This window comes from Calidris pugnax, unplaced genomic scaffold, assembly GCF_001431845.1.
Source record: "Calidris pugnax isolate Ruff unplaced genomic scaffold, ASM143184v1 scaffold8, whole genome shotgun sequence".
NCBI classification, from domain to species: Eukaryota; Metazoa; Chordata; class Aves; order Charadriiformes; family Scolopacidae; genus Calidris; species Calidris pugnax.
In genome coordinates this window covers 7856154-7883783 of record NW_015090830.1, presented here as the reverse complement: position 1 = coordinate 7883783, position 27630 = coordinate 7856154, and the positions used below count along the sequence as shown (strand labels likewise).

Here is a 27630-nt window from a genome sequence, read left to right as displayed (position 1 = left end):
AAGAGAACGACTCAGAAACTAAAACAACTTATTAAGTGTTTACTTGAACTATATGTTCAGAGCTATGACAGCTAGTAAAGAAATGATTCTATAGTTCTATGAAATAAAGTTTTCTGAACACAGTAATGGAGCACGGGAAATCAAAGTAATATATAATTATTTCTTTTTTTAAAATACTCTTTTGGAAATTTGGAAATCTACTCTTCCAATACAGCACAACTCAGTTATTTTTTGGGACTTGTGTAGTAGTAATTTTTGATTTTCAAATATGGTGACAGTCATTGCTAAATGCTTTCTGTAGGTTACCAGTGGTGTGGAAGTCTCAGGTGATCAGTCAGTAGCTCCCTTGCAGATAACACAGGTGACCATATCCACAGGAGTCTTTGAAGACACCGTATTCTGGGTCCTTCCGCCCATCATACTTGCCCTGCTGCCTGTAACTTATCATGTAACTGCATGAAGTGGATATAGTCCCAGAGCTCAGTTCTGTCTAAACAACCTGCAGTCCATGAGAAGATAGTTTGAGAACCAGTACTTTATGAAAAATAACATCTATATCATCTGCATTATACTGTAGAGGGAAATATTCCAGAAGACTTTTCAAAATTTTTTTGTTTATCCTAAATAAACAAATGGTATTCTAGACAATGTAAAGGAATAAGTATAGCCAAGAAGGATTTTAATTTGTGTGACCACAACCAGAAACTGATGTGTGTTTATGTGTTTTCAGTGAGAAAATACTTAGAATTACTTAAGGAGAGTAATTTCCAGCCTCAAAATTCAATCACTGTTGGGAACCTCAATGGTCCCAAGCATGTAATAGAAACATATTGAAAGCGACAAAGGAAAATTAATTAGACATTTTTACATAATGGTCAAAGAGTGCATTCCCTCATTCAGTGCAGCTTTCACATGCATACTGAATTTTAAGAAAACCAGACTGTATTCTGCATTATATTTAGTTTCAATAACAAAGAAATGAATAAGCCTGTTTTCTTCACTGTCTTCCTATAAATTTGTCCTCAACTAGCCCCCATTCACATGAATTATTATTAATTTCCCTTCTTTTACTTTCTATGATACAAAACCACATAGAGGCCCATAGCGCAAGTGGAATGAATAAATTAAAAATCAGACAATTAGAAGTGGTGTGACACTGCATAGATTTCTCATTAAAATACCGTATTGTTTACCTCGTTCTGACATACACTCATTTTTTCCAGCCTCTTGATGTGAAGCCTGTTGTTGGCACTAGATGCAATGGGACCAGGAAAAACTAGTTGTGGAGCAGTGTCAATCTTTTGATATGCAGTACATTTCCAGAAAACACAATCTCACTTCTATTCATCCTATAATTGATTAGCAAGACTGAAATGTGTCAAAAAGAGTTATTTTAAAAATCACTATAAAATGAAATTTAAAAGAAGATGAGAACAAGTGAAGTAGACTGATTAGAGTGAAAGGATGAAAACTGGCTGAGCAGCTGAATGTCCACTGCATCCAGAAGCTGAGACAGACTACAAAAGAGATATTTTTTTTCTGTAGAGAGAAATCTAGAGAAAGCAGGAACTGCTTCAGGGACACTTTATCAAGCAGGGCTTGGGCAAGGTTTGAGAGTGGAAGTCCCAGAGAAGAAAGAGGCACGTGGGAAAAGGGAGATGGTTGCAGATGAACAGGCACATTAGGGCACATGGCAGGAGAAAGGAGGAGGGTAAGCAAATATAGTAAGTAGGCATGGGAGAGTGCAAATTAAATTGGCTGGATTTGGAGCAGAAACCCACTTTGCTCTGTGTGAGTTGCCAGCTGGAGTCTATGGGAATGGGAATATGGCAGTTGAAGACTTAGGCATCTGGAACTTGCAACAGGTATGAGTCTTCTCAGCAGCCAAGGAGAAGACGTGCAATCAGTCTGGGTAAGGTACCACTGTTCTCTGAAAGGGACAGAATGCTTTCAGCAGCTGGATGGACAACTTGGCATTTTTATTGTTTTGGGTTTGGTTTTGATATTGCACAGTAACTTGTCCAATGACCAGACGCCTTAATACATTTGAGATTAAAATTGAGAATTTACTGCATTCAGATGCTGGAAGTTTTAGCACCTCTTCCTGCAGCTGCAATGGATGATTGCAAATGCACATGCTCCACTTCAGCTAAAGGGTTCCCGAGTTGGAGGGGGATGGAGGCGGGGGGCAGGGAGAAAAAAGAACAAAGTTATTTTGCTGCAGGAGTAAGGCACTGAACTACAGCTGAACTACAGTATGATCCTATCAATATGCAAAATGATCTCATTTGCTGTAGGTCTTTAGTAGCTAAAAAAAAAAAAAAAAAAAAAAGGAAAAAATGCTAAAAACAACTGTTGTCTTACGCCTGAGGCTTGTTACTAATTTTATCGCACTGTTGAATAATTTGGATCTCATTTCAGGGATCAGTTAAGTTGACAAATGGAATTGTGGCTCTTGGGGAAGAAAATGATGTTAAAAAGGTTTGGATTTAGGCCATAAATAGTAATTTATTAAAGGGGTCATTCTTTTGTCTCCTCTGGCATTTGTGATACTCTTACAGGTTGGGATACGTTTCTAAAAACCTTTAACAGTGGTCTGAGTCAGTTTCAACTGAATTTAGTAAAAGAACCCTGACTAACGTGTTTTTGGAAGCACTAAAAATCTACAAGCTGATGTAATAAGTTAGAAAAATGATTTTTTTAAAAAGAAAGGACACATAAATTCTTCTTAAATGCTTCAGAATCTAAACATATTCTTTTAAAATGTTACTTCTCAAAGGCATACCACTTTGTAAAAGGGACCAAAATATGTTGAAATTGGATTTCTTGTATACATTAATAATGAGATGTATCTGTCACAGGTAGCAGGAGGTTTATATTTTAAGAGTTCCCAGAGAGTTCAGTCATATACTTTGGATACAGAATATACTTTGGATACAGAATGTGTTCTCTGCATAGTTAATGACTTGCAGAAAAGAATGGTTGCAGAATCATACAAGCAATATTTCGAGTCAATATTTCCACGAGAAAGGCTGCTCAAAATCAGGCAATAGCTCACAAAATCAAGTTTGAAAATTTTAATTTTAATACATTTCTCTGGATGTTAACATGACAGGAAACATCTGGAGGGATAAAGCTAGTTGGATTTAAAATTTTCAAACAACAGGGATATCTAAATGTATGGTCCTTCATTATCCAAAGTAACGAGAGCTTTGTTGCTACTTTTAGGATAATCAGGGTCTCACCATTCCCAAACAGGGATTTAGAATGGGAAGTGCAGAATAACATGACCTGAAATATCTTGAATTAGGAATTAAGGAAAATAGAAATTAGGAGTTAAGGGATTGGGAAAAAGATAAGGAGTATAATTATATTTTGCCAGAAAATACTCTTTTCAGCTAGCTATGAGAGCACTTTTGTTTGGCAGTCATGGCTAAAAGAACGAGTTTTGAAAGTGGAGGTCTGGGCTTTTGATTTACTTCTGCCAGACAGGGCAGAGTGGCATATAGGTGAATACAGTCTTTAATATCACCTAGGAACCTAGGACCTCTGGCTAACTCATCACCAGATCTGGCATAATTCCAGTTTGAAATTTAGCAGCCACAACCCACTCAGTCAGTAACACAGACTATCACATGAGGACTCAGGCATTTATTTTTAGACAGAAGATGAATGAGGATTTGTTTGATAAACAGACACTGTCTGCATTTTTGGGTGGGCAGGTACATTAAGTTTTAGAGTGTTGAGATTGAAATCTCAAGTGCCTGAAGTTAAATCATAAAACTTCAGCACCTAAAATTAAGACACAATGATGAAAACAATACTAATTTTAAAACAGTAATCTTAGATTCTTCTTCATAATGTTTCTTACTTGCCACAGTAGTAGTTTATGCTGGAATCACAGCACTGCCTTGAATCACTTTTAAGAGATTAAAACTGAGTCACAAAGGACAAGAGTGTTTCTAAGGGCTTTTTTGTGTTATTGAAGAGTTCATTCACATAAAATCTCAATCCCAGATATCTTAAAACTGTTTTCCAAGAGTGGTTGACCCTGGTGGAAAGGGATGCCATCCAAAGGGACCTTGACAGGCTTGAGAAGTGGGCCTGTGCAAGCCTCATGAAGTTCAACCAGGTGCAAGTCCAATGTCCTGCACAGGGGGTTGAGGCAATCCCAAGCACAAATACAGGCTGGGGAGAGAATGGATTGAGAGTAGCCCTGAGGAGAAGGACTTGGGGCTGTTGGTGGATAAAGAGTTCAGCATCAGCCAGCAACGTGTGCTCTCAGCCCAGAAAGCCAACTGCATTCTGGGCTGCATCAAAAGTGTGATAAGCAGATCGAGGGAAGTGATTCTGTACCTCTACTCTGCTCTCTTGGGACCCCAGCTGGAGTGCTGCGTCCAGCTCTGGAGCTCCCAACAGAAGAAACACGTGGACCTCTTGGAGTGAGTCCAGAGGAGGGCCATGAAGATGATCAGAAGGCTCGAGCACCTCTCTGATGAATACAGGCTGAGAAACTTGGGAATGTTCAGCAGGTAGAAGAGAAGGCTCTGGGGAAACCTTATTGCAGTCTTTAAGTACTTAAATGGGGCCGACAAGAAAGGTGGAGAGGAACTCTTTATGAAAGAGTGTAGCAATAGGACAGGGGGTAATGGCTTTAACCTGAAAGAAGTTATAAACAGATTAGATATTAGGAAGAAATTCTTTACTGTAAGGGTGGTGAAACACTGGAACAGGTTGCCCAGAAAAGCTGTGGATGCCCCATCCCTGGAGGTGTTCAAGGCCAGGTTGGAGGGGCCATTGAGCAACCTGGTGTAGTGGAAGGTGTCCTGCCCAGAGCAGGGGAGTTGGAACACCAAAAATCACTGGGCGTTGAACTGTCTTAGAACAGCATCTACCCCTGTAAGTGTAAAGATTTGTGTTTCCATTTTATCCTGGAGAATCTAAGAAACAGTGAAATACTTTGTTGATGAGCAGTCTGGTATTGAAGTGAGAACAGGACAAGATCTCCCTGTTCCAGTCTTCTGCTTCAGTCATGGTTTTTCCTCATGTTGAAAAAAACTCTGTCTGCTATATCTTGAAACAGAGATGTGCTTAGTAAGGCAGAAAAGAGTGAAAAGCGTGTTTCTGTGACCTTTTGACAAATAATGTCCTCCTAGCTATGCCTGGGAAGTGCATTCCTCCAGTAAAACATTGACATTTTCTTAGGCTCACTGGGCTTTTTTTAAGAAAACTGGTTGCACATCCCTAGTCTGGCAACACACAGTCCAGAAATTTGCCTGCTTTGAAGGACACTTGAGGTTTGTTTTTTTTTTTTAAATACTGTTTTGTCAAAGCATTATAGTGATCCAAATCATGAAGTAAATACAAAATTGGATTTACTGTTTGGATCAATAACAAACCAGACTGGAACACTGCAGGGTTGTAATATGATTTTAGGAAAAAAAAAAAAAAAGCCAGAATGCAGACACATGAAAAGAAGGAGTTGTCACAGTTATATAAGGTATTTGAGACAGGAGAGTCACGCTTACAGCTAATTTTAAGTGGGTATACTTAAAACTTCCATATGTTTAATATGACCTTGTGGTTTGAATTTCTTCTTTCTCTAGTCAGTAAAATGCTCTGTTTTCAGTGCTATGAAATTGGCTAAGTATATACAGTAGTATTACCATAAATTTTTCTGTTTTCAGTTGAAACTTTAAAGATTTTTGCTAATGAAGGTGCAACTGTTCTTTATGTGAAAGAATAATGATACCTTTGTATTGTTACGATATTACCTAAAGGCTCTGAAAAGGATTGGAGAAGTATTACTCCTGATGCTGTACAAAGAAAGAGTGCTACCTCTGTCGTACTAGACAGTCAGGTGATGCCACAGAGACAGATCTGTGTGATGAAACAGTGGGTGCTGAGAACTTAGCATCTAGAGTATATCTGCTCTCATGGTTTCAAATAAACTCTCATCTTGTCCCTTGGATTGAACACCTACCTATGAACATCTGTGTTGCATCAAGTGCACACCTACAGCATGCCTTCCCGCTTCACTTCCCCCCAGAATAATCCAGTTTGCACACTTAGAGAGTGCTTCACATATTAGCCAGAACATAGTAAGTGGGATCAACTGAAAGATAGGCTTCAGAAGTGCACTTCTGAACTAAATTAAAGCACTAACACAGAGGCACTTCTGTTGCAGCCACAAGCGCAAGAATACAGAGATACTCCGAGGGGAGGGTTATCTGCTTACACAGCACATGGAATGACAAAGCCAGGATTAGAAGGGATCTCAAATTCACTTACTGCATTTTGATGAGGACCAACCACATGTATGTCATTCCTAATGAATGTCTAATTTGTTCTGAAGAACTTCCAAAGATAGTGACACTACAATGCCTCTAGTAAAATAATAAAATGAGATTAATTATATGCTTACCGTTAGCCTTAGGTCTTCGTTTGAAGTCTGACCTCTCTTAACCTGAAAGGCTGCACTGTTTTCTATTGCCAGCTGTTTGTTCCAACTCTCAGGAGTTTCTGCTGCAAAAATGATTCAGCTACTTTTACAAAGTCCAATAAGCTGCTATGAATTATTAAGAAAATCTGAAGTTGACCTTGGTTTGTACCTTTACAAGTAGCTGGGTCATTCCTACAACAGGAATGGGATTTCTGAGATTTCTTCCACAGAAAGCCCAGCTGAGAAGAATCACCACAGTCCCCTCTGTGCAAGTTGTCTCTGTTCATTTGTCAAAAACCTCTCTCTCCCTTGCTGTATGTTCGTTCATTACTCCTTACCTCGTTCCTGTACAAAAGAAATTAGTTCAGTAGCTTTGTTTTAGGAAGGCCCAACTGTTGTGGTAAAAGCTAAGAGATGTTTGGAAAGGATATGGTGGCCTGTGTTTCAGGGTTTAAATTAATCACTGCTAGGAATCAGACTAGGACTTACATAGGGCCATGTTATCCTGAGTGTTTTCAAATTATGTATTTCCTCGGCCTTTTTTTTCCTGAAATATCATTTGTGATGGAGACTGAGCCTGATGTCACTTGGAGTGAAAATGCCTCTTTTACCATTTTTGTTATTCTTGAAAATGAGTTTGCATGAGGGGAACCTTTGTCAGGCCTGAGGACATCCATGCTGTTCCAAGTTCTGAAGTGCATATAGTCAGACCTCTATCATGGGTATGTTGGGTTACTGTCCCCTGTCACTGCTGAAGGTTAGTATAGTTGGATGATGATGTAGAAAGCTGTGTAGAATAGTATGGAAATTATGAATTAAATCACTGAATGGATCAGATGATATTTTAAATTTTAATGCAAATGTATAGAGTAAAATTCTATGGATTCTTCAGTGCTTTGATCTTGAAGTAGCAGGAAAGTCTTCAAAGCAATGTTCTGATAAATTATTAAGGAAAAATCAGCATGTTTCACAGAATGTCACATTTCATACTAGATTGTGTAAAAGTCACTGTTGTGTTCTGAGGTTATTTTTGCATGTTATCGTGTCTCTGCCTAATCCAAGTTTGCACTTAGGAGATTTGTAGGTTTTAAGTAGAAGAAAAGACCTAAAGTTAAATACAAAAAACCATGAAGGAAAAAAATGTTCATGAAGACTGCTCTGTGACCTACGTGAAAGATTTAGCCACTCTTTAAGTAGTTAGGAAGAGATGTGATGCAGGCAAAACAAACTTTAAAAGTGTTCAGTCATCAGTCTCTCCAAATATCTTTTCCTTGAAATGTCACCAGATTAATATGAAATTTAGTTACCAAAATTTGATCCTAACTGCATGACTGTTAAAATACAGCTGGTCAAAGGGTTCTGATAGATTTTTTCACCAAATTCTGGTGTAGAAATGAACTTTATTCAGATAAAGATGCCTAGATAAACATAAAATTAAAATATTTCTAACCAGGTCTAACATCTAGTAAAAATAAATGAAAACAAACTAGCCTCCATATACCATCTGAACATCTACTGAGAATCAAAACAAAGTCCCTTTAACTGACAGTCAGTATGAATGACATTTATTTCACGCTAATTTTTTTCTTGCATCTTATGTAAAACTCAGAATTTCTTATTACTACATTCTGAATAAATCATTTGACATTTGAAGAATTGATGTGTGAAACTCCAGCTCATGAAAACTTCAAACAGTAAAGTAATGGAAATACACTATGATATGCTTTCTCCTGAAGTCATTGTGTGATGTACACCACTTCTGGCTTTTTTTTCGGGGGGAGAGAGGGAGTGCAGGGGGGAATGTCACGATTTCAAGACTTTTGCCACACCTTAAAAATCTCCCGGAGCTCTTCCACAAGATATGTGAATGTCATTTCCTGGATTGCTTAAAAATGTTTCTTTTCCTAGTAGTCTTTCATCTGGCACTAGAAGGATGGAATGTTGTTGGAAGTCACGCAGCTGAAATTAACAAATGCCGTCCAGCTAAACATCAGGACAACCATCAAGTTCCATTAGCATTCAAAAGCTAGGAATCAATTCTGGTATATCACTTACCTCAGTCAAAATGAGCTTAATACTTAGCCTTTTCTTGCCTTTTTTTGGAACATTTGCATCTTAAAAATATTTTGATCACACCAAAACCAGATTATTTTTTTTTACAGATTAATAATTCAATAACAGCTCTTTGTGCTATTATTCTGGGGTTCATTCTTTTTTCCTCAAAAGGTTTCAGTGCATCAGGTATGGCTAACATCTATTATTTCACAATTCCATTGAAGAAAATATTTACTTCCCAGGGCACATCTGATTTCATACCAAGTGTTTTTGGCAAAGTCCTCTGGTTTGAAGATAGCATTTGATATCAGAAAGGGTTTTTCTTGGAATACAGCTTACACCACCTCTCTGCCAAACATAAACCAAACTGACAAAAGCATGCTTTTATCAGCAGAGACATCTGCAGTAGGAATTTTTGCCTAGGTATTGGGATTAGAGGGTGTACTGGTTATTTTTATCTCCCACATCCTAGCCATGATGGGCATACTGGCAAAATTAAGTCCCTATTGAGTCATGGCCTGAAAAGTTATCAAGTTGTCAAGATGATAGAAGCAAAAGTCATAGCTAACTTTTTCTATTTGCTAAATTTCATATATGTGAGAGGGCCTTCTGTCATATTGGTAAGAGGAAAACAATCCACAGACTCGAAAACAGAAAGGAAAAATCACTCTCAAGAGAGGTGTTTTTCAAACCAATGGATACTAAACTTAGTGTTTGCTAATTGGTTCTTGTGCTGCTCTCCTTGTGCATTATTTCCAGCAGTTACTGTACCAGGCTACTGCTTTATGTGCATATTGGGTATAGACTATTAGCTGCTATTTCAGGCTCCTCGTTTTCTTCAGAAGTGCAACCTCTGTAAATATTATTACAGCCTTGGGACTGTGTAAGCAGCTGGATGTCTTTATAAATAAATAAATAGCCTAAATTAATAAAAATAAATACATTAAATAAATATTCCATGCTAACAGTCATTATTATCTTAGTCAGATTGTGTGCCCTTAGTGGCTTAACTCTGGCTGACCCCAACAGATGAGGGTAGGAAAAAAAAAGGAAAAGAAAATAATTGCTTTTCTGATTTCCAAGCTAAATAATTATCTAAAAAACCCACAGCTGTAGGTTTCCCCTGTTTACCCTCATCATCCATGAGGGAGACAGGGATGGCTAGGATAAAGGGACCTATAAATTAATTTGCAAGAAAGACTTTGAGAGATAAAAACATTGTGGGTAATAAAATGCACTGACTCTTTCTAAAACTTTAGTTCTGCTTTATAAAGCATTTACAGCATAAGGAAGAAGAAACAATAAAACCTTTCTCTTCATAATGTCATGTCTTCCAATTTGCCAGGAAAAAACCCTCAACACTTAAAGCACTGCTTTCCAGATGAAATCAGAGTATGTATCTCTTCAGCTTAAGAAAGACAGCTTCCATACTCCCTGGATTGTTGCCACTGTAAATCAAATGTTATTCTGGAGATACTAGAAATGTGTTTGATTACGCACTAAATGCTGAGACTTACAACAGCTGCTTTTAGCTACGAGCGCAGCAAAAGTATTAGCAAACAGCAGCCATTCTTCATCAATTACAACAGGGAAGGGCAGTATTGCTTTTGTGGACATAGCTGCTTCTGACAGCTGAGAGAAAAATATATGTGTTCTGTGTGATGTCTGGAATGCAAAACAGGGGAAAAGTGTGCTCCCCTGATTGTGTCTAGTATTCAAGATATTGATGGAGCCAGCACGCTTGTGTTATTATCAGGGCTGCACAGCCATGAATACATAAACTGGAAACTGGCTTTTCTGAGTAAAATATGCCTTCCTCACATTACTTTAGTGGGAGCCAGCTTCAGGAGTATATCTTCAAAACATATTATTTGTAATTTCTTCTATAAAAGATAAGCCCCAAAAGGGCAATGTCAGCATCTCTCTTTACAGATGCACATGTTCTCCCAGTACTGGAGCTTTGCTAAAACTGCCAGTGGCAGGTCAGGGGAATATTTATTAAGACAGGGGATCTCCTGATCTGAATTGCAATGTAGTGCTGCAGTGAGTCATAAATTCACTTTTCCTCCCTGCCGCGGCCCCCCGCCTCCAGAAAAAAAAAAAGAAAAAAAAAAAGAAAAAAGCACAAAAGCCCCCCACAAGAAAGGTAGATGTTGATTAGGTTTTTACTTGAATTCTGAAAAGAGGATGGACTTTGTTCGGGTTGCCAAGGTGCTATTCTGGGAATTGTTTAGGAAGAAAATTGTGCAAAGTAGTGAGTTTCTATGCTAGCAGGTATGCTTGTCCTTCCTCCCACCCATATAAAAAAGAGTTTGCACAATCATCTGATTTCTTTCAAAAGAGCCAGGTACCAACAACTCCCAGCAGAGTGACAAAAACACAGAATCGTACATGTGGTAGGGAAGAGGTTGTACAGCAAGATGATGACAGCTCTTATAACTCTACAACAAAAGCATGCAGGGGAAAAAGGTAAAGAAAAGAAAATGAAGGCTTATGGCAGAAGATCCAGTATTTGATCTTTATTCACCATGAGTAGATGCAACTACCTTGATAGTCCATTACAAAAAGTAAATTCGGTGAAAATTCATATACGATGTCTCTTATTCATTTCCTACTAACAAAAGGCAGGGAAAAAAGGTAAAGAAGATAACTGGTAAAACCACAGCCCTGGACTTTGAAAGAGGAGACATGAGCTTTTTCAGGAATTTTCTTGGCAGGATCCCATAGGAACATCCAAAGAGGCTCTGGGATCTCTGACATTGGAGATAATAAAAATTTGGCTGGGCAAGGGTGTGAGTGGCTTCATCTGACTGAACCTCTGATCTATGTGGAGTGGAGAGAGGCCCCAGCCAGAGCCTGTGGAACACTTACAACATGCTTAAGTCCTGCTTTCACTTGCAGCATCTCTTCCCTTCTATCTCAAACCTTACTGCTCCCATCCAGCCCCCTCTTGCCTCTTCAAAGCCTGAAAGCAGGTCCCCCTCACTTTCTGTGGAAAATAATGGACTGCCACTAATTAACTGAATTTTGGTATTTATTAAGAGACTTAATGGGATTTGAAGGCCTAGTGAAAGCTGATGTTAATGACAAAAGACATATTGGCACCTCCTTTTTTCTTCATCTTTGCAATTCTATTGACCATACATTATTTTTGCAGGAATCATGTCCAAATAAGTCTGATGACATATTCTCCTAGCCTCGAATCCTCTCATTTTCCTCCACACTAAATTAACCAATTTCTTTCGTCTCAGTTGAGTTTTGTGAATTCTTGGTCATGCCATTTAGTTCAACAAACTAAGTATAAGGATTCCCTGTTTGATTTTTTTGGAAGCCAACAATAGCTCTGCAAAGAGCAAGATACACCACCTGCACTTTGGTGGTGGCAAAACTTATTTCCAAGCTGAAAGATTACAAAAGATCCATTTTTTTAATCTTGTAATAGAAAATTGGGGGGGACAAGGGGAAATCAATAAATTAAATGTTCTGGTGTGAAATGGGGGTGGTCTGAACGCTGGAGTAATTTTTTAACAAATTTTGACTGTTCATTCATAAGGAATTTGAAAATATCAAACTGGGTGTATTAGAAAATTATAACATTTCCTTCTAATACTTTTTGGATAGGAAGAGATTTAATCAATACTGCTCTTCTTTCAGAGATTCTTTTGTTTTTGTCGAAGTAACATCTTTACTAATGAAAGACTGTCTGAAAAAATGCGAATAATTCTAGAAGTCAAATCCTTATTTCATAAACATTTACACTGTGGTATAAACTCATGCTTTCTATAGTTCCCTCCAGTCATTCTAATATAAACTATGAGGCTTTTTTAGTGCTATTTTAGTCAGTTTGACCAATGAGTTATAAACCTTGGGCCCCATTCTATTTGCAGTTATTGCTGGATTGACTTTGGACTTCAGCCAGAGTAAAATTCAAGCCAGTATGCTTGCTGTGATTAAAGCAACTATTTACAATATGTTAGTCCTCAATATTGTCTGTATTATTTTAAAGAAAATATAATCTTCATTAAAATTCCATGCCATTTCCTTGAGCCTTGTGAATGGGTTAGCATTATTTTTATTTTCTTTCTAAAACATAAAAAACTACTTAAGCACGTCTTTCCGTTCTTCTGCATTTTGTAATGCCTTACATCAAATATTTGTTGATTGCACATGAAAAATTAAAAATATAAGTCTTTTAAAATGCTGACTATTATATAAGGTATTTCCAAACAACAAAGTATATTGTATTTTTTGGTTCATTTGATTAGTCCATGTAGTAATGTAAGTACATATTTTAATTAAAATGTCATGAGCTATAGTAAATGTGATCCTCCATCACTACCTTTGTGCATTAAAGATTTACAGCAGTATTATTGCCTGGAAAAATTTAATTAGATTTTAGAGTCTACTTTTAAAAGTATATTGGTTTTATGCTTTGTAATAAACTAAAAAGCTTGTTAGATGCAATGGTCAATGCTTGATAATACTGAAAGGATGGGAAACCAATTTCAGAAAACCTGTTTAGAACATTAGGTATGTATTCAAGTTAGTAAATGACTGGAGGCACATTAAAATAACATGCCTGACCTCTCATAAAAATATTAGCTTTACCCATTATCTGTTTGTTGTAAAAGATCTGACAGATGTATTAACACAGTTGAAACTGCCATGACGGTGAAATGGATTATTTTTTATATTCATTCATTCCTGCTATTTATCAGGCTAAAATATGACTGCGAATGTCTACTTTAGTAAAAGTTAGTTTATAAATCAGCATTTCTTCTTTCTTTTGTGTAATAAGGTTGAAACCTGGAGTATGTACTGAGAATGTCTAAGAATTCATCTGTGCAGGGATTGTCAGACACCTAGGTCAATGGCAGAATTTTCAGGCAGGCTGATGGACACTGTCTGCTTCATTCACCTTGCAACATCACATTTTTGCATGAGAACTTAGACATTGATGTGGATTCAGCTGTTATGTTTCACATGCCAGACTGTGCATCACTGGTACATGCAAACCAGTGCTACCAGGCTACCTGTGCCCAGCCCCTGGCTACAAAGGGATCTACAGAGGGATCTGGACAGGCTGGATCAATGGGCCAAGGGCAGTGGTATGAGGTGCAAGTGGCCAAGTGGCGGGTCCTGCACTTGGGTCACATCAACCCCATGCAGCGATACAGGCTTGGGGAAGAGTGTCTGGAACGCTGTCTGGTGGAAAAGAATCTGGGGATATTGGTCAACAGCCAACTGAATATGAGCCAGCAGTGTGCTCAGGTGGCCAAGAAGGCCAATAGCAGCCTGGCGTGTATCAGAAACAGTGTGGCCAGCAGAACTAGGGAAGTGATCATCCCTCGCACTGGTGAAGTCCCGCCTTGAGTACTGTGTTCAGGTTTGGGCCCCTCAATACAAGAAAGACACTGAGATGCTGGAGTGTGTTCAGAGAAGCATGATGAAACTGGTGAAGGGTCTAGAGCACAACTCTTATCAGGAGCAGCTGAGGGAGCTGGGGTTTGTCCTGGAGAAAAGGAGAGAAAGCTTATCGCTCTCTCCAGCTACCTGAAAGAAGGTTGTAGCAAGGTTGGGGTCAGTCTCTTTTCCCATGTAATCGGTGATAGGACAAGCCTTTCCCAGGTTGCACCAGGGAAGGTTCAAATTGGATATTAGGAAAAAATTTCTTCCCTGAAAGGGTTGTCAACCATTGGAACAGGCTGCTCGGAGAAGTGGTTGAGTCCCCATCCCTGGAGGAATTTAAAAGACATATAGATGTAGTGCTGAGGGACATAGTTTAGTAGTAACTTGGCAGTTCTAGGTTAGCAGTTGGGCTTGATGATCTTAAAGGTCTTTTCCAACCATAACGATTCTATGATTCTAAAGCGAGCTGAAGGTGCCTGTCCTAAGTGTAGATGCCTACATGGTAGAAGTCTAGTAAGAGGTGACATGAACTCCACTGTAAGTATTGTCATGAAAGCACGCCTTCTGGCTCACACTCTTTTAGAAAATCTTTGCTTTGATAAATAATTTCTGGTTTGGAGGAAGCTACTGCTGGTGTAGTAGCAGGAGCTGCTTGCTGGTTGTAGTGGTTTTGGAAAGACGGGGAGATGGTCACTGCTCTGTAAAAAGGATGTCGATTGGTTTTAAGTTGCTGTTGCTAGGCCTTAGGAAACAAATGATGGAATGGGAAAGAGCTCTAAAGTCCATTCTCAGTGACTGTAGCTTTGCTTCGAATATGCAAAAACAGATAAACTTATTTACTCGTGTATCTGTTGTTTCAGTCTCCTGAGACACTGTATGGATTAAATTTATGAAAAATTTGGTTGTTAAAAATCCCCATACTAACACATTCAATACCTCACATGCCAGCATATTAAATATATGTGAATACTTACACAATAACAAGAAAAATTGAAGTTGCTTGAATATCTTAATTGACCATTTCTTACCTAATTCTGTTGGAGAAGTTGATGAATATACTGAGTCAACAGTTCATGATTTGTGTTAATTTAGTATACTTTGTAAAGTTTCTCTTATTCTGAAGTATTACCAATCTATGCATTGAGTCATAAATCATAGAAGGGCTTGAGTTGGAAGGGATCAAGTTTGGAAGGATCATCTAGTTCCAACACCCAGGCCATGAAAAGGAACACCTCCCACTAGACCAGGCTACTCAAAGCCCCATCCAGCCTGGCCTTGAATACCTCCAAGGATGAGGCATCCACAACTTCCCTGGGCAACCTGTTCCAGTGTCTCACCACCCTCACAGTAAAGAATTTCTTACTTACATCTAATCTAAATCTACCCTCTTTCAGTTTAAAACTATTACCCCTCATCCTATCGCTACACTCCCTCATAAAGAATCCCTCCCTGTCTCTCCTGTAGGCCCCTTTCAGGTACTGGAAGGCCATTGTAAGGTCTCCCCAGAGACTTCTCTTCTCCAGGCTGAACAACCCTAAGTTTCTCAGCCTGTCTTCATAGGAAAGATGCTCCATCCCTCCGATCATCTTTGTGGCCCTTCTCTGGACCCGCTTAAGCAGGTCCTTGTGTTTCTGATGCTGGAGGCCCCAGAGCTGAACACGGTACTCCAGATGGGGTCCCACAAGAGTGGAGTAGAGGGGCAGAATCACTTCCCTCGATCTGTTTGTCACACTTGTTTTCATGGAGCCCAGGATATTATTAGCTTTCTGGGCTGCGAGCACAAGTTGACAGGTCATACTCAGTTTTTCATCCACCAACACCCCCAAGTCCGTCTCCACAGGGCTGCTCTCAATTGACATCACCTAGTCTGTACTGATACTGGTAACTGACCCGACCCATGCGCAGAAGTTCAGTAGAGGGGCAGAATCACTTCCCTCGATCTGTTTGTCACACTTGTTTTCATGGAGCCCAGGATATTATTAGCTTTCTGGGCTGCGAGCACAAGTTGACAGGTCATACTCAGTTTTTCATCCACCAACACCCCCAAGTCCGTCTCCACAGGGCTGCTCTCAATTGACATCACCTAGTCTGTACTGATACTGGTAACTGACCCGACCCATGCGCAGAAGTTCAGACTTGGCCTTGTTGAACTTCATGAGGTTCACATGGACCTGCCAAGGTCCCTTTAGATGGCATCCCTTCCCTTTAGCATGTTGACCGTACGACACAGCTTGGTGTCATTAGCAAACTCACTGAGGGTGCACTCAATTCTGCTGTCCACATCCCTAACAAAGAGGTTAAATAGTACTGGTCCGAGTAGGGACCCCTGAGAGTGCTACTCATCACTGTTCTCCACCTGAACATTGAGCCATTGACTGCAACAGTTTGAGTGTGACCGTCCAGCCAATTCCTTATCCACCAAGTGGTCCACCTGTCAAATCCATGTCTCTGCATTTTGGAGACAAGGATGTTTTGTGGGACATTATCAAAATCATAGGCATAGTGAGATAAAATATAAATAATGCAGATCATTCTTCCTTATTGGTCTCTTTTAAACAACAATAATTAAATGTCATTTAACCATAAGGAGTCAAAATAAAATTTATCCTAGGTATTGATTTGATAGAGTAAAATAGTAAACAAATGAGTTGGTGTTTCATCTGTAATTCTACAAATAAATGAATAAATCACACTGTTGATATGAAGGTAAAAAGTTCTTAAAATATATGTAAGTTTTCCATTAAAAAGACTGCAGCATTTTTTGCACAAACTTTACCAGAGCTAAATCTGCCTTCTGAATATGACCTAGCACAGCACACTGTCATATCTTAGTCCTCTCAAAGTAAACTGTAATTATATTTTCCTGAATCGAGCTTCTAGGGATTAAAAGAAAAGCTCTGATAGTCATAAATGCAGGTGCAGAATTGTAACTGAAATGGATAGAATATAAGCATTACGATTAAGTACTTAAGAGGCACAGTGCTTTCTTCTTGAATAATTTTCTTAAAATTGAATCACATTTAGGATTTATTTTGTTTTATTGCAGTTTCAGTTTAGCAGCTAATACTAATTTCAAACCTCAAGGTTAGTACAATATTAGGTTTTAAGGATTCTTCTTTTTTAAAAAAAGATGGCATATAGACTTATGTTATGTATTTTTTTTCAATTTGCAAGCAAGGTGCAGTGAAGCAAAGTTCATAAAGATGATATATTGTAAAATCCAAAAGTATTGACTAGGTAACATGAAATTTTCCTCACTGCCTGACTTTAGGAGCCTTTTAACTGTCCACATTTGTTGTCCAAAGTTCGTCAACGTGAACAGTCAGTAGTAAATATGTGATTCACCCTCTTGAGGTGATGGCCAGTGCTCTCTGTGACAGGTCTGCTGTCAGGTCTTTCTATCAGATACTCTCAAGTGCTAGAGAGATCTTTGTTAGGGTGTTTGCAAGTTCTCTGTTGATAACCTGTGAGAAGGCAGGTGCTGTGGATAGCCTACCAGAAACACTGGATTTTTAAATCCTGAACTTTGATAGGTCTTCTCAGTGCTCAGCACTTCAGAAAATAAGTGCATGTACGAAGAACCTTAACTTTTTGAAAGAACCTTAACTTTCTGCACTCGTGTTTCTAAATCTTAATCTGCCTGTCTTGTTCTTTGATGGAGAATGTTGCTCCTTTCTTCTTGCAAAGCAAAGGTCTTGGTGACATGATGACAAAATTTTGTCAATTCTCACTCTGAAGACAAACTTAAATCATCTCCCTGAGGTAGAAACCACTGTGGTATCAGAAACATAAGCCCTGGCCCAAGGGGAGACTTGGAAATGTGTAACAGCACTGCCTTTTTGGGGGGAAAAGCGCGGGCTATTTTCTTAAACCAGTCCCAAAGCAGCACACTTGTCAGCCACAGCGTTCAGTCACCCAGTTCCAGCTCAGACTTCAGCATCGGGGAATCACCACTTCAGAGGGGAGCAAAAATCACCAGCTCAGGGTCAGAACACAGTGAAAGACTGAAGAATTTGGTAGGGAGAAAGGAAGGAGGAACTATGTTAAAATTTCTTTTCAGTGGAAAAAGTGGACTGAATTTTTTATGTGGGAAAGATCGTGAGATACTGTAGCAATGAAGGAGGACATACATGTGTATATGAGGAAGGGAAGTTGTTCTGTACAGTGAGTGAACATGACATATTTTGTCAATGTAATTGCTTCAGAAGGAATAGGTCTCTCTTTTGCTTCCACAACAGTAAAGGTCCAACAGTGTCATGTACAGTGAACTTTTGGGTTTTGAGGGAAAAGGGGAAAAATTTGAAAGCCACCATTTTCTTCTCCATCTTGGTCACAGAAGTAGAACTAAGTTATTGCTGTGTCTCCCTGGGTTTCTGGAGCAGAAGAAAGGGCTGAACGTGGGAGATCCTATTACAAAGATGTTCTTTATGGGTAGGAACAGATGAAAGCCATCAAATGCCCTACAGGTATTAGAAAGCTTCTGTCTGTCATTCTAGTAGGAAAATGTATTCCTCCAGCTAGGCTTGTCTAAGCTATTTAATATACAGTCAGTTATGGTTATGTATTATGTTAAGAAAGGCACGAATGTTTTAGTAGGCACTGCTTCCACAATTGTTATATGAACCTGGACTTCGGTATTCTCTAACATGTATCATTCCTTACCTTTCACATCCAGAAAATTAAGACACTAGTCTCAGGCTTTTAGTTTACTGAATGCATCTCAATGGTTTATTTTCATTAATTTATTCATTGATAATATCATATTTTTTTAGAACTTGATTTTAATGAAACTTGCCCAAAGCTTAAAAGCATGATCAGCCTATTGACTTTAAAAAAGGATTGTTATTCAAATTGCACTCATATTTTTGTGTCTTCTTCAGTAGACAGAAAGAATATCTCTTGGAATACCTTTTTGTTCTCTGTTGTTCAGTAAACAACTGTAAAAGGAGCAGTCTTGTATCACCAGCGAGTATTTTTTCATTGTTAATTCCAAACCCTTCAGCACCACTGCCAATCCTTACATGGGGAGGTTGGGGGGAGGGGGTAGTGGGGACTGAAAAAAAAAATTCTCCAAACAGCTACCTTTGCTATGAGTTACTTTCCTGCCTGAGTCATAGGACCTTTCACATGGAGCATCTCTCAGTGAGGCACTCTCAGAAATAAACTTCGACAAGTCCATTAAGGTTAATTCTAGATTGTGAACTTCCTTTGAATCTTGCCAGTTTTCATTACAGAAAAGAAGCAGTCTTGAAGTGCTTGCAGTACTCCACAGATATTTTTCATAAAATGTCAGATGACCTCCAAATGCAGAACATTTCTTAAAAGAAAAATGATGGGGATAACCCTCCTCCCTCTGCGGGTTCTCATATAGGTTGTTTTAACCCTCACTCACTCCAAATCAGCATCACAAACCCCAACATTCATTTGCACAGAAGGTTGTGGGAACCTATTAATTCTTCAAAACTGATGGGAGAGCCTATGTGGCTGTTTGTTTTGCTGAAGACTTTAGTTCGAACACTAGTTTAATCATGGGGCAGTGGGGAAATGGAGATAAATTGCTTAGAAACCAACAGGAGGGACAAGAAATTTCTGAAGACTATTGCCATTTACAGTGAGTATTCTCTCTTCATGTGCATTTCTTTTGCTCCATGGTATGAGTCCCCTTTAAGTTGGAATATAAAGTAAACTGCACATGGCTGAAAATAGAATGTCAAGGGGAGGTTCTTTCTCCATGGTGCTTTTGTTTCCTAATGAGCTGTATTGAAAAGAGATGAAGACTGAACTCTGGATTTTGAAGAAAACTGGCTCAACCAAACACCTAATTTCATTTTACAATGGGAATGTGAATTCCACCTTTAGGAGACTGCAGTATAGTTTTATTAAGGTACTTGGAGATTGGTTCACTGGCAGATTCAGGAGTTGCTTGACCAAAGAGTTGTTTTAAAGGTAACTCACATATTTTACTTACACAGTTGTCAGCTTTTTCACAAGACTCTGTACTCCTTTCTCAAAATCCAGTATTGTGCTTCTCCAGGCCTCCATCCTGTATGTGTTGGGCAAAAAGTTTTTGTAAGTAATGCATGTATCATAAACTATTTGTAAATATCTTCTGATGTTGGGCTGCTTTTCCTTTCCTTGCCGTTATGCCTCACATCTTACGTAGATGGTTGCTAGCATGGAGCTGAAGAATTGACTGTTTTATTCTTGCCTTGTTTCCAGAAGAACAAGAATTACAACAGAATCCACTAGCAGCAGAACCAATGTTTCTGAAATATCCCTGATCACTGCTCTGTACTGAAAGTGTGATTACCTGTGTTTCTTTGCAGGTGCATATGTGCTTCAAGTAAAGGCAACAGATGCTGATGATCCCACTTACGGAAACAGTGCCAGAGTGGTGTACAGCATTCTTCAGGGGCAACCGTATTTCTCCATTGATCCGAAGACAGGTAAATAGTTTATCAGCAATAGTGGACAAATTTCACTTTGGATTTTGATTCATATGTGATTTAGTTTTGAGTATTGACTATTTTTTTGAATTGATTACAATCTATTGTAGAAAAAAACAGCAACCGTGCTCCTCCAATCAGTCCTGGAATATCTTAAGTGTGTATACATTGAATGATTGTTTTTTATGTTTTACCATTTCTCTATAGCTAAAGCTTTATCTGCTACATGCATTCTATTTTGGGGGCCTTTTCCTGATGTTTCAGTTTCTTATTTTGGGTCTACATTTTTTTTCTCAGGATTTTTACTTGCTGACCTTGGAGTCCGAAATTCTCTAGCAATGATTGTTTTGCTACATAGAGCTAATCTGAGGCTGTGGAACAGCTAATCATCTCCTGCCCTCCCCTTTTCTTGGGGCATAATATGTTTGTCTGGGGTTATTGGATGTGTGAGGGGAAAAGGATAATACATTTAAAGAGACTGAAGTATTTGGGAGGTTGGTAGACATGTTAATTAGATATCTTGTCCTATATTTTTAAATGTCATTCTTGTTTTTATGTTTAGTAATTCAGTTAAGGAGCCAACAACCTACATGATGAATGCCGTGCTTTGTGTCATCCTGAATGTGTTACAGGGGTAGTTGTCCATATGCTTCTTTCAGCAAATAGTTTCTCCTTCCAGTGAAGCTGTACTTGAATGTGTGTTAAAGAGCCTTTGTCCCTGATAATCAATAGTTTGGTGAGATCTTCATAAGGCTGTTAGTGCAGTGTCACCAATGGGCACATTACTTTGTCACATGCTCCATTTAGCAGGAGGTCATATTGCAATTTGCAGTGAGCAAATTTATTTTTCAAACTGAAATGGGACTTCTTCAAGTGTCTGGGGAAAAAAAAAAACGTACTTACCTTTATACTTAAATTTATTTCAGTTTTGTAAAGAATAAGGAGTAACTCAATGACAAGAAAAATCGTCGTGTGGCTTCTTCACTGAACCCACAATTAGCATTCTAGTACAAGTTTTGCAAGAAAAAAAAATAATTTGTTAGTCCTTGAAGAACTACTTTTCCTGTGGCACTCTGGGTTGGTGTGTTGTGCAGTCTCATCTGTTACTCGGTAGTGAGTAATGAGCGGACCATGGGTGATGGCCTGCACGCTGTTAGTCCTGGAACATCTTACAGACCCAGTGTTTCCCCATCTGTCTATTAATATCTTAATATTGAGTTATAATAATACATATATTGCCACGGAGACCAGCTTCAGGGCGGGTAAGACTGCGCTGGGGAAGGAATCTGCAGCAAAAAGGGCTGACGAGAAGCTCTTTTGGGGGCTTTTTGAAGCTGAGACAAGCCCTTTGCCTGACCCGGGGCTGTCAGCTGTTGGGCGGTGCGGCTGAGTGGGCCTGGGCGGAGCCACCCCCCCCGGGTGATCAACTCCAGGTGATAAGAAGCCTGAGGGAGGGCAGGGCCTAGTCCCGGTCACGGAGCCCTGAGGGAGCGCCCCGTGCTGGGAGCGTGCCCCGGCGGGGGCAGCAGCTGCAGTCTGTACGGCCGGACCCTGCGCCTCTACTCGAGCACAAGGTACGTTCAGCCAGTCCAGGGGGCTCAGCTGTGGTTTCTACCCGGTCAAAAGCTGTTTTTAGGAAAGCTGTGGGCACCCAGACAGAGGCCCCACGCAAACATGTGGGCGTCCAGGCCTCTGGCTGCAGAAAGTGCAGGAGCCTGGCACTCGTAATGGTGGGCAGCGGGGACAACACTTGTATCAGATGTGAACAGGTGAATGATCTGCTCAACCTGGTGGCCCAGCAGAAGGATGAAGTGGAAAGGCTGAGGAGCATCAGGGAGTGCAAGAAAGAAAGTAATAGAGGAGTAGGGGAACAGGTTGAGCCCCCATGTAAATTGGAGGATCCCCTCCCCTCTTGTTTGCAAGCAGTAGGAGGAGATCTTAGAGAAGAGGGGGAATGGAAACAGGTCCCTGCTCGGGGGAGCCGGTGAGTCCCCTCCTGGCCCCTCGCAGTCCCCCAGTTACCCCTGCAGAACTGGTATGGGGTCCTAAAGGAGGAACTGACTGATGGAGAGGAGGTTGGCACACCCAGGCTAGAAAAAGTCTAGTACAGGGCAACAAAGATGATTAAGGGATTGGAGCACATCCCTTACGAGGAAAGGCTCAAGGATCTGGGACTCTTTAGCCTGGACAAGCGAAGACTGAGGGGAGACCTTATTTATGTTTATAAGTATCTAAAGGGTGAGTTGAAGGACGTTGGAGCCAGACTCTTTTCAGTGTTTTCCAGCGATAGGACAAGGGGCAACGGGCTCAAGCTGGAACATAGGAAGTTCCATTCAAATATGAGAAAAAACTTCTTTATGGTGAGGGTGACGGAGCACTGGAACAGGCTGCCCAGGGAGGTCGTGGAGTCCCCTTCTCTGGACCTGGATGCAGTCCTGAGTATTGTGCTCTGGGCAATCCTGCTTTGGCAGGGGAGTTGGACCAGATGATCTCTAAGGTCCCTTCCAACTCTGACAATTCCGCGATTCCATGATATAATATTGTGTTATTTATATATATATATATAAAAAAATGTTATATAATAATAATAAGTTACTCTGATGGACCTTGGTGGTAAAAGAGTGGACATGACTGTAAAGGAAGATTCATGAAACAGCTAGCCCAGCAGAGGTTTAAATACTATACCAGAAAAAAGCATATAGATTCATGCTTCTATGAGCAACAGTAATGTGCTGTAACCTGTCTTACATTGGAAAAGTCACAATATGTGAGTTACCTGTGGGCCTAACAATGGCTGTATAGATAAACAGTTTATGAATAATAATGCCCAGGATGCTGCTTAAAGATTTGCTCTGAAGTCCATAAGTCTTGGGCAGCACTGCAGATCTTCTGGCATTTCCAATTCTTTATTTTATAACCAAGGAGATGGTCCAGTATTTTTTCAATACAGAGTTTTACTGCCAGACACCTGTCTTGAGTGTTTTTGACAGGAAAAGGGGAAGAAAGCCATTTGAGTACAAAATGATATAAACTCAGAACTGCTGGTAGATGGATAAGCGCTTTTTGGCTTGCTGTCATTGGCTTTTCTTTTGCCATCTCTTGCATTCTAGTGTCAAATTTGAGACATTCTATTGTAGTTATTTAAGGAGCTTAAGAATGTCCATACTAGGTCAGACCACAAGTCCGTGCTCTGTATCATTTTTACAAAAGTGATGGCCTGCTCAGCTCTAGTGAAGGATGAAAGAGAAAGTGCTTAGTGATGCACCCCCTGAATACTCTTCTGGTCTTCAACAACTTGTGATTAGCAGTGTCCTTGTAACTAAAACTCTGAAAGGATTTCTCCTCCATAACTTGTCCACAACTTCCTGGTAGAGTTGACATCTGGGAACACAGTGTGTGCACTAGAAATTCCACAGCAAAGGGTTTTTTTTAGGTGAAGAACCAGCTCTTCTTGCTTCTTTGAAATGTGACACGTCTTTACTTTCATACCTTACAATTACACTGCACAGTGAACAGCTAATTCCTGTTTATTAGTTCCTTATTACCTTATAGACCTGTATTTTCCTCTAGTTGCTTTTTCTCTAGATTGAAGACTTCTTTAAACAGAAGCTGTTCTGTAGCACTGATCATCCTTGTCCTCCTTGTTAGGACAAGAAAGTGCACACACTATTCAGCTGATATGGATTTATAAAACATTTTAATTGTAATGCCTTTGTTCTTTATTCCTTTCCAAACAGTTCTAAACATTCTGTTTACTTTTTAGCTTCTGTCACACAAAAGCTGGTATGTTTGTGGAAATTTCTATTACTACCTCAAGATCTCATCACAAAGTGGTAATGGTGAAACTACTGACCATAACTTTATATATGAAATAAGGATTATGTTTGGCATGCACATGACTACTCGTACTTCTTTCTCAAATCATTCCTGATAGATGATAAATATTTACTCTGATATGAATGTTTTACACTTAAATAGGTTTTAACCTTTATGAGTCTGAATGTCACAGCTCCCCCTTTACTCCTCTTTTTTACTGATCTAATTGTTTGCAGTGCTTTTCTGGAGGTAAGCAAACTATGTGGAAGTGGGAGAGTTAGTTTTTATTGCAGGAAGGTTAAATGTATTACAGTCCCTGCTGGCGAGCAGCTGTTGAACCGGCACATTTTAAGGCCTCAAATCTTATACATTGGGGTTACTTTTTGATGCTATGAAATTGGTCTTCTGATTTTAATGTGAGTTTTCTTTAGCATAGTGTACTTCATTCAGACAGATAACCTCCCATATCTTCCTTCTGTACATTCTGTTCTGTTACTAAAATGTCCTTTTGACAAAGTTCTTTCACCCAAATTTCTGATGTGTTTATGAAGCCAATATTCTTATTCATGGCTAGATGTCTTCAATTTTTTCTTAGACTGAGTATCCTAGTCCATATTCCGACCTCAGTTATATTCTTGAAATCCAAATTGGTATCAGTAGGGGTATCGATGTTAATATTTATTCACAAGGTTTTTCACAGAACCTGGATTTTCTCTTCTACATAAGTGGATCATCTCCTGTTGAATTACGGCTCAATAGCTTTGTAGAGTATATCTTATGGTCCAGGTCCCATGCATGCTATTTTCAATTTTCAGCGGCCTTATTAAGACCGTACTTTTCTGCACATTTGATATTGATAACATTTGTGGAGGAAAAAAAAAAAATCAAAGTTATTCAGTTCCGGAGCTGAACAATTTATGTTGTAAAATCTTAAGGTAGAAGGATTTAAAAACACTCAGAACACCATTGCATGCATGTAAGGCCTCTACATTACAGCAACATGTTGGCATGTAAGGCCAACAGCATTACTTTGATTTAAATTTTGGATATTCCTTGTGAAGCTGAAGCTGCAATACCAATATTTGTAGTCCTTCCTTTCCTATGGATTTTTACCTCCATTTTATTTTTCTATTTTACTGGTTAGATAACTTTAAATCACCTTTGTACCATCCATATGAACTGATGATTTTGGTAGAAATAGGGTTTTGCAGGGTTTTTTTTCCTATGCTTTTGAAATTGAACTGCTAGACATGAAAATTATTCTCATTGATTTTTTTTTTCTGGAGATAAAGGTTTTTTATAGAAAAATATAGCATACCCTTATACTTCCAGATAGGAATAAACAGGGAAGTTTATGACTGGGAACTTTACTACTAGAGTGATAGACTATTCTTCATTTTCTGAAGACTATCTGTAATATTTCTAATTGAGAAAGCCGCTCACTAGTACCTAAAACAATAGGTACAACAAAGGTATAACAATGAGATTAACTGCATCTCCTGCTCTCAACCTACTATTTGCCCATCTTCAGTTTCTCCTACTTGTGTTATTTTGTTTTGCTAGTATAGCAAGGCAAGTCTTCAATTCTTATAGCTCTTTTCTCCTTAGAATGAACATACCAAGGATGTTGTAAAATACTGTGGAACATAAAGTCTCCACAAAGCAAAAATAGGGATTAAGAGCTTCAAGAGGCAACCTAGTAATGTTCATTCTACTTACAAAAATTTTTTTCGTTAATATCATATGAATATGAACAAATATTTGTAGTTTTACAATTCAGGATTTCTGCATGGAACAAACAAAACATTGAACAACACTGATTGTTTCCAGAAGCTCAAAAGGATAGTGTTGCAGTATCTCAATATTCCTAAGTATTTGCTAGTCATATTCCAGGTCTATGCAGTACAATTTATGCCATGCTGAGGTAGAAAATAGTAGTTATCATTAGTGGTGTCGTTGTCATCATCCATGTTACAAGTGGAAAGAAGGGGAATTGTTATACAATTCAATTCAATGGGAATTTTTAACAGGTTCCAGAAAGAGAAGATTTAGGTCAAAGTTATTTCTAGACTCTGAACAAGCTAACGGTTCCTATTCTTGCTTGTTAACACAGCAGTGGTTAGTTGCTATAAAGATAAGAATGACCCTTAAAGTTGGTTTCTTATCCTTCCAGACCCATTATAACACTAGGGGACAAAGTCTGCTTTTAAACCCAAATGGTTTAATATTAGAAAAGAATATTTTCTAAATAAATAGTAACTTAGAGAAGCATGCTTCCAATTGCTTTAATTTTCAATTGTGCATGCTATCTGCACCAATCTGCACTTAATCATTTTCTGAAATGATTGCAGACTATGTAGCATTTTGCAATGTAATATGCTTTTGTAAAATTTTGACAAAGGAATGCATTTTCTCCTATACATTTGGTTTCAATAGAAAGGCTTGAGTTCCCCAAGCCTTACAGCTTCTTACAACCTCATCAGCTAATTCTATGATCAGTAGTACCTCACTCTCCCTACAAGTCCTCCTCTTATCATATACATTCTTAACATATCAGAAGGGAGATTATGGCATACCTATTTAGATATCAGTTATCCAAAATAACTGAAGTTTAAGAATCAATGGGTAGTGCCTTGCCATGGTATTTTAATTACATTTTGTTACGGAAACTCCTAAAGTTTTCACTGCATTTACGTGCTGTATCAAGAAAACTTTCTCAAGTGAAAGAGTCTTCTAATAAAGAATTCTTTGTTTAGAGAAGGAATATTTTCTTGGCTCACAGTAGTTTAACAGTGATGGCAAGTGATTGGCTGGAAACAACTGAAGATGCAGTCTCTGAAATACATTGTCACCTCTTACAACGTTACCCTACTCTGCCCAATAGAGCATTCTTTGGTCCCAATGTAGCAAACATATGCTCATGCCATTCACATCCCTAGTAAAAATGCAAGATTTTCTTTCAGCAGTTCATGTCCTGATTGAAAAAACACAGCTATCATTTTTAATAGTTGAAGATCTGACAAGCACACTTTAGAAAAGCCCAAGTGATTTGCATGTTTCTGTGTGAACTCCTCTCTTATCAACCCTCTAGGAAGAGTTCCATTTCTATTCCAAGACATCCAGTATTAAAATGTAATAGTAGACAATCACAGCCCTTTGTTTACTTGTTCTTTCTCTTTCCCATTTCTTCTTATAGGTGTAATACGAACAGCTTTGCCAAATATGGATAGAGAAGTGAAAGAACAATATCAAGTTCTAATCCAAGCCAAGGACATGGGAGGACAGCTGGGAGGACTAGCTGGTACTACTACTGTAAACATTACTCTCACGGATGTCAATGACAACCCACCCAGATTTCCTAAGAGTATGTTGTATTCCAAATGCACTAATTTTCAAATAAGCATAACTGAAAGTATTGATATAGAAAATCCTTTATATAAGGAATTGAGATCCAGGAAGAAA

General features: G+C 39.0%; 1 protein-coding gene across 6 annotated transcripts in view; it reads left to right on the top strand.

The window, feature by feature from the left end:
* LOC106887512 (cadherin-12) overlaps positions 1 to 27630 on the top strand; it is a 564874-nt gene that overhangs the window by 479358 nt on the left and 57886 nt on the right. For 5 of the 6 annotated variants that reach the window (XM_014941084.1, XM_014941088.1, XM_014941086.1 and 2 more), the window contains 2 exons: positions 20233 to 20352; positions 27365 to 27532. In XM_014941084.1, the coding sequence (XP_014796570.1) occupies positions 20233 to 20352; positions 27365 to 27532 (288 nt within the window). Of the gene's footprint in view, positions 1 to 20232; positions 20353 to 21827; positions 21927 to 27364; positions 27533 to 27630 lie in introns of those variants that run through there. The other variant, XM_014941089.1, reaches the window with a different exon arrangement.